This window comes from Austrofundulus limnaeus, unplaced genomic scaffold (genome assembly GCF_001266775.1).
Source record: "Austrofundulus limnaeus strain Quisiro unplaced genomic scaffold, Austrofundulus_limnaeus-1.0 Scaffold2396, whole genome shotgun sequence".
Classification (NCBI taxonomy): Eukaryota; Metazoa; Chordata; class Actinopteri; order Cyprinodontiformes; family Rivulidae; genus Austrofundulus; species Austrofundulus limnaeus.
In genome coordinates, this window is record NW_013954798.1 from 9,049 (window position 1) to 16,620 (window position 7,572).

The window sequence follows — 7,572 nt, forward strand, 5'->3', positions numbered from 1 at the left end:
GTACATTTCCTGGTATGTGGGGCAGGAAACATAGCCTTATTTGGTGTTTTTAGGGTGGTAATTTTGCTAATCTCTCGTGCACGAGCAGCTGAATATGAACAAGTGGCATTCATCAGTTTATGATGCTCATTTACACTTTTCCTGAAGATAGAAGAGTTTGTTGAATCTGACGTGACATGTTCGTACGAACCCTTTGTACGAACAAAAGTAAGAGAAATTTAGGAGAAGAATACGAACATGTTCTTCCATGAGGCCCAATGTCTTTATTTTTAATAAGTTGTCTTAATGTTGGTTGTTCAGCCTTAGCTGAAGCTGTCATCTTGCATGTTTGTGGTTTAGGGAAAGGTCGGACAGTTCCCATAAGGCCAAGCGAGCGTTGACGTCAGAGGAGCGTTCTGGCAGCGTGTCATCTCCTTCCAGGGGAGCATCACCTGCAGCGAGGAAGAAATCCACCTCTCCCAAAGTTTCGTCCCATAAAACCTCATCACTCGCCTCCCCACCCCAGAGGTTGGTGTCTACAGKATCTGTTTTATAATAGAGAAGAGACGTGTAAATAATGGTTAATATTACTGAGCACTGTTTGGTTTCTGCAGGTCTCCTTCCCCTCCGCACCACCAACGCAGTCCCAGTCCTCCTCGCCACCACTCCCAGCGCTCCCCGTCCTCCCACTCGGGTTCCTCCGCCCACCATCACTCTCCCTCGCCCCGTCGGCGTCGCTCCTCTTCTCCCGCCTACCACCGAAGCACCGCGGCTCAGGCGTCCGCCTCCTCACCTCYGCGCTCTCGTCGCTCTCGGTCGCCCCCGACCTCCCACGACGCCTCCTCGCCCCATCGAAGGTCCAACAGGTCGAGCCCCAGCCAGCGCCGCTCCAGGGGCCGAGAGAGGAGTCGCGGGGACAAAGAGAGGAGTCCACCCACACAGGAGCGCAGACACGAGCACAAAGAGGGTATCTTTCTTTGTTCTAGTTTTAGCTGTTTAGTATTTAATTGGTTTTTAAAGATTTATTATTTTCCTCCTCTCTGAACAGAAATCCGAAGCAAACGGGAAAAGGAGAGTGTCCGCGACGACCGAGACTACGACTCTGAAGTGCTGTCGTTGCGGGACGCTCGAGACGACAGGGAGACCAGAGAGGCTCGAGATCGACGGGACGCTCGTGATCGGGGAAAAGAAACGGCTCGGGATAATCGAGACAACCGTGATGCGAAGGACTCGAGAGAGAGCAGGACAGAGACGCGCTCCAGTCGAGAGTCGCTCGAACAGCGTGAGCGGGAGAAGGAGAGGGGGAGGGAGAAGGAGAGGGAGCGGAGTGACGCCTACAGGAAGGAGGACCCGGCTCAAGATGACAGGGTTTATGTTAGAGCTCACGGACGTGACGACGGAGGTCGAGCTGAAGTGAGGACGGAGAGCAGAACCGACAGAGCTGACAGGAACGACAGAGGAAGAGGGCGTGCCACAGAACCATCTGATAAAGGTAAGTGTTAATGTATCTGTGACAAAATCAAAATCTTAGCACAGGGAAATTAAACGTGTCTGTCTGTCTCAGGTTCAAACAGAAACTCCCGAAGCTCCCAACTGGATGGCAGCTACGATAACTGGGAGTCACGGAGTAGTGGGGTCCGGGAACGAAGTGTGGAGAGGACTGCAGAACGAAGCTCTGACAGGGTTTTGGACCGAGATCGCTACGAGACTGAYAGAAAGGAGCACGCCAGAGACTCGTCCTACGACAGAAGGGGAGGACATGGCGAGCGGGATCGCAGAGACAACAGAGAGAGAGGTGGGCATCATGGCTGGGAGAAAAATCAGAATTAAAACTTTGGCAAAACCTAAAATCACAAGTAGCGAGTGAGAAGAGGCAGACGGTAAAGCACCGTGTTAAAGTGGTTAAAATGTGCATAACTGCAAATACAAAAAGTCAAAGAAAATAACTTTTCTTTTTAAAAATATTGGCATAATGCTCATGATTTTACTCATTTTGTCACTTAACTGTCATATTTTCTTTTGAACTTAGCCCAGCCAAAGTGAAACAGGAAGTGACATCAAAGATGAACTCTTTAAGAATGAGAACTCTTTAGTCTTTGTTTTATTCAAACATTATTTGAACTCTGACTGTTCTTCATCCCTCTAATAATGACTCAAAATCCAAAGAAACGTCAGATTAACTGTGCTGTTGTCCGTTGCTGTAACGCTCTGTTTACATGCAGACATTCCCCTTTTGACATCACTTCCTGTTTCTTCATACTGAATATTTGAATGACTCAGTATGTTTATTTTTTATTTTGCAATTTGCGATCATTTTTTACAAAATGCATTCATGTTTATTACAAAAATGTAATATGACAGGCAATTTAAATAAACAGTTCAGGACTTTTAAAGCTGGGTCCTATGGAAAGGTTTTTGTCAGTAAATGTCTTACTTGTTTAAGATGGTGTTTTGAATGACCTCAGTCAAAAGTAAAAGATGAATTCTGGCAGGATTAGTTGAGTTAAGCTGTAGTATACTGCGGACTGGTGTAATCTGATTTGGTAACAGAAACGTTGATGTTCTCCAACACTGAGAGGAATCTCAGGTTGTTTTTTATCAGCGTTCTGTTCAAAATTTGGGAAATTATCATCTCAATAGATCAAAAATAACTTTAAAACCTGTAACTCAGCAGGGACAGGCTGCTGAAAAGCCCAGAGCTGGAAATGACTATTAATCAGTAATGATTTCTGTTTTTGTTTGTTTTTTTGTTTGTTTGTTGTTGTTTTCCTCAGACCAAAGAGCTACTTCTCCAAGCAGATACCAGAGGAGGTCAGAGGAGTCTGAGAGGGACGAGAGGAGGGAGGAGCGAAGGACGGACCGAGTAGACGACCGGCGGGATGACAGGGCTCGAGACAGGGAGCGAGAGAGGGAAAGGGAGCGGGACAGAGAGCGCGAGAGGGAGAAGGAAAAGGAGCGTGAGCGCGAGAGGGAGAGAGAGAGAGAGAAGGAGCGGGAGAAAGAGAGGGAGGCCGAGCGGGAGAGAGCCAGGGAGAGGGAAAGGGAACGAGAGAGGGAGAGGGAACGGGAGCGAGAAAGAGAGGAGAGGGAGCGAGAACGGGAAAGGGAGGAGCGGGAGAGGGAGGAGCGAGAACGAGAGAGGGAAAGGAAGGAGAGGGAGAGGGAAAGGGAGAGAGAGCAGAGGGAGAGGCAGCGGGAGTGGGAGGAGCGAGAGAGGGGGAGGGAGGAGAGACGGGAGAGGAGGGAGGATGCCAGGGATGAGCGACCTGTTCGAGACACCCGGGACGATCGTAAGATGAGGCACGTCACTTTTAAATGTTCATCAGTCTTTTTCTGACTTCATTCATTCATTCATTTATTCATTCATCATTCACTCATTTATTCATTTGTGGTCACCTCAGGGTGGAATAAACAGTTCCACCTGTCTTTGACCTTGCTCTCAGAAGGCTTCCTTTAGAGAGACAGAACTCTGTTCAAGTTAAAGTCACATCATGTTTTCTTGCACAGAAAAGAGACATTTTCTTTTTATTTATATAAAAATTTATTATTTCATACAGAACATTCATTATAATGATTCAGAATAAAATAATTATAAAATGTTTCAAAACAAAGCTCAACCATAATGCAAAGTTTAGTTAAGTAAAATATTTAAACTTACAAATCTATAATCAATTACTGTGGTTTCACAGTTCAAGCAGTGATTTACATCAAAGCACAATAAAACATTTTAATAACATTCTTTTTGTGTTTTCTTTTTTATACATCGATAAAATTATGAATAAAAGAAGATTATTCTGTTTATTATCAAAATAAAAATAAAATGTCTCTTCTGTTTAAGAAAACCTGTTATGACTTTAACTCGAACAGACTTTTGTCTCTGTGAAGGAGGCCTTCTGAGACCAAGTTAAAGACAGGTGGAACTGTGCATTCCACCTCGAGGTGACCACTATACATTCATTTATTCGTTTATTCATTCGTTTGTTTGTTTATTTATTTGTTTGTTTTTTTCGTTTGTTCATTTAGTCACTTAAGAGAAATCTTACCTTGATGAATCACAAAGTTTTACTCTCTTTATTCTCATCTCTTTTACATTAGCATGAAGTGAGTGATCCTATGATCACCTCTGTGCTACACACAGGTTTTGTCGTTCACGAGTCTGTTGCTTTTCTTTAACTGCCCTCTTTTGTTCTCTCTTCAGTCGGAAGAGGATGACGGTGGAGAGGAGCCCGAGCCCCCGACCCTCGCCTAAACGAGCAGCGCGGGACTTCAGCCCGGCAGACAGCGACGGCTACAATAGCGCTGAGGACAAAAGTGAGCGTCTGACTGGCCGAGGGCAGGCCAAGCCCCACCCACAGCCCCTCCTCCTCAGCCCAGTGTGTCCGCCTCCATCTGACAGTAGGAAACGTCTTTTTGAAAAAGGGACACACTTCTGATTAATGGGGATAAATAAACCACAACTCTTTGTGGAAATGCATAAATTTTTTAATTTATATGACTTGAGATTCCATCATTAGCTGTTTCTCCAAATTAGCAAAGRTAATATTCTTAGCTAACATGTTAATACGTAACTGCTTTCTTAAGATGTCTCCATGGTCGTCTTGTGTGCAGGCGGGGACAAGCATCGTCTGCTGAGCCAGGTGGTGAGGCCTCAGGACTCCTTGTCAAGGTCGCCTCCAAGAAGTGCTGCGCYCAGCGAAAAGGCCGCTCACTGGAAGGAGGAGGAGCGCAGGGGAGCCGTGGACAAGCGGGAGGCGCGCGGTCGCCACGAGGAGCTGGAGGCCCGAGCAGATCGAGGCAGAGGAGGCGACAGACGTGGAGAGTACCTGACGGACGCGCCGTCCGACTCTCGAAGCAGAGGCAGAGACCAGAGAGATTCAACTCCTCCCCCTCCTCCTCCTCCTCCTCCTCCAGCTGTTGCCACTGCTGGTGAAGACAGAGACGTTGCTGTTTCTCAGACCCACGAAGAGGGCAAAAAGAAGACCAAGTCCCAGAGGAAGGGTTTAAAGAAGGGCCGCAAAGAGGAGGATGTCGCCGGTGGCAGCAGTCTGGCTGCGGTGGCGGCAGCGGCAGACCGTTTCAACCCCGAGCCTCCAGCCGCCGCCCCTGCAGAGGTGCCCCCGCTTCTACACTCCCCGAGAAAAGGAGCCAAGAAGAAGGCGCACGACCGCAAGAGGAAGCGCTCACGAGGAGGCGAGTCCGATGCTTCTGAGGAGGACGCTTCAGCCCATCAGCCTCACAATAAGAGGAAGAGAGGTCCCCGGACACCGCCGCCCTCCATCAGGCCAGACCACCACGTAGCTGGAGGGTCTGCAGAGTCTGCCTTGTTTTCTCAAAGGAATAATTTCAGTGATTGGACAGATGACGACGATGATGCAGCAGACAGAGGAGGCCTGATGGAAACACAAGCTCCCCCGGCTCCCGCTGAGAGGACTTTGATGGAGCCGTTGAGGAGAGGCGGCGGTCACAGATTGGGCAGGGAAAGGGAGAGGTGTAACCCACCACCCATAGCCCCTCTGCTTTCCCAGGACCCCCCGATGTTGCTCCAAACGATGACCCTGCAGCCTCTCATGTCACAGCCTCTGCTCCGCAAACCCCCTCCAGAGCAGACGCGCAGCAGCAGCATGGGCAGCAACCAGAGCCGTACGTCTTCTCGACGCCTGCGATCGCCCTCTGACGAGCCCGCTCACCCCGAGGACCCTCAGGGTCCGCGTTCACGCCGGGGCAGGCCGCAGGGATCTGGCTCTCGGGACCGAGAGCGAGAAAGAGAGCACGAGAGAGATCGAGAGCGCGAGAAGCTGGCGGTGAGCGATCCACTGGGGGTGGAGAGGAAATCACGAATTGATCAGCTGAGGAGGGGGGAGCCCAGCCGCAGCACCTCATCAGGTATGTGAACAAAAACCTGATCAGCATTGGCGTCTCGTGAGGCGTGGCTGTAACAAAAACCTCCATTCTTCTTTCGCAGATCGGCAAGATTCCCGCAGCCACAGCTCGAGACGCAGCTCTCCTGATTCCGAGAGGCAGGCCAGGTCCAGGTCCCGCGCCGGTTCCTACGACAGCCGAGAACGGGAGAGAGACAGGGAGCCGTTCGACCGAGACAGAGAGCGAAAGGACCACCGGCCTCAGCAACCTCCGCCACAGCCTCTGCACCTCCAGCAACCCATCCAGCAACAGAGGGACTGGGAACCAGAMCCTCGAGACTGGCCGAGCAGGGGAAGGGAGCCCCTGCTTGTGCGTCCAGGTCGAGAACCTCTGCTGAGGGAGAGGGACCGCCTCATCCCTGAAGGACTCATCCAGCAGCACGAACGGGAGCGAGAGAGGGAGCGGGACAGAGACGGCCGAGGAGAGCGGGAGAGGATGCTGATGGATCTGCCAGCGCACGGCGATCCAAGAGCTCCAGGACGAGGAGACCTGAGAGGAGAAGTGATGAGGCAGGACAGGAGCGACTACGAGCCTCTACTGCCCAAAGAAGCCTTCAGTCCTCAAGAACCAGAGAAGCCCAGTAATAGCCATCTTACTGTGGGAGATCAGAGGGAGCTTGAGAAGACGGAAAGTGTTGATGGTAAGATTTTAAAACTGTTTTTATGTCTCAATGTGCGTTTTGATGGTTTTAAATAAAGCACTGTTTTCCAGGAGAAGAGGATGAAAAAGAAGACGAGCAGTCAGTCGCATCTGTCGGTGAAGAGTATGAACCCATCAGTGACGATGAGCTGGATGAAATTCTGGCTGACAGTCAGAAAAAAGATGATCAGCAGGAGGAGGAGAAAATTACAGGTATGAATAAATGTCTTGGATCAGTCCGTTCGCTCGTCTTCGCTGCCGTTTCTCACAAACAAAACACAACAGTTAATCTGCACCTCCATGTGCCGGCAGGTCCGCTGGATGTGATCGATGTAGACTGGTCCAGTCTGATGCCCAAACAGAAACAGGAACCTCGGGCAGCAGGTGCAGCCTTGCTACGTTTCACCCCTGGGGCTGTGCTGCTGAGGGCCGGCGTCTCCAAGAGGCTTGCGGGTCCTGAACTGATGGAACAAGTCAAAGAGGTGTGCAAGTCTGAGCTGGACGATCCTAAAGGTGAGTCTAAAGGTTCTTCAATGATCACGAGCTTGAAAAGGTCACATCCAAACTATTCATAACCTCTGCTGTCAGAGAGGCTAACATTGAAACCATTGCAGATGATTATAGTGTGGTTAAATAATCTCATCATGCTTGGGAGCAGCTTAAATCTTCATTAGAAAAACTTTGAACGATTATGGTTTGTTTGGAAGGTTTTTGGGGAAAAGTTCAGTTTGTGAACAAAACTAGAGTCAACTGTAGCCTGTAGCACATTTGAATGTTGGTCCAGACTAGGTTGTGTAACATGGACCGTCACTGCCCAATTCATACCGTCAGCACATGCGCCAGAAGAAATACTGCCAGGAAGGCTTTGTTTGTTTTTGCATGTAGCATTTTGCTAGACCAGGGGTGGGCAATCATGGTCCTCGAGGGCCACAGTCCAACATGTTTTACATTTTTCCCTGCTCCAACACACCTGATTCAGTCACTGAACTACCTTTTCCAAGTTCTGCAGTGTGGAGGACCCAAACTGACATAATT

At 49.5% G+C, this 7,572-nt stretch overlaps 1 protein-coding gene across 2 annotated transcripts in view; it reads left to right on the forward strand.

The window, feature by feature from the left end:
* Positions 1 to 339: 339 nt before the first annotated feature.
* LOC106510916 (zinc finger CCCH domain-containing protein 13) overlaps positions 340 to 7,572 on the forward strand; it is a gene marked incomplete at its 5' end in the record, with an annotated part of 10,271 nt that continues 3,038 nt past the window's right edge. For both annotated transcript variants that reach the window (XM_013999650.1, XM_013999649.1), the window contains 10 exon segments: positions 340 to 507; positions 594 to 946; positions 1,028 to 1,471; positions 1,544 to 1,774; positions 2,754 to 3,279; positions 4,178 to 4,374; positions 4,588 to 5,862; positions 5,942 to 6,538; positions 6,610 to 6,750; positions 6,850 to 7,050. In XM_013999650.1, the coding sequence (XP_013855104.1) occupies positions 340 to 507; positions 594 to 946; positions 1,028 to 1,471; positions 1,544 to 1,774; positions 2,754 to 3,279; positions 4,178 to 4,374; positions 4,588 to 5,862; positions 5,942 to 6,538; positions 6,610 to 6,750; positions 6,850 to 7,050 (4,133 nt within the window).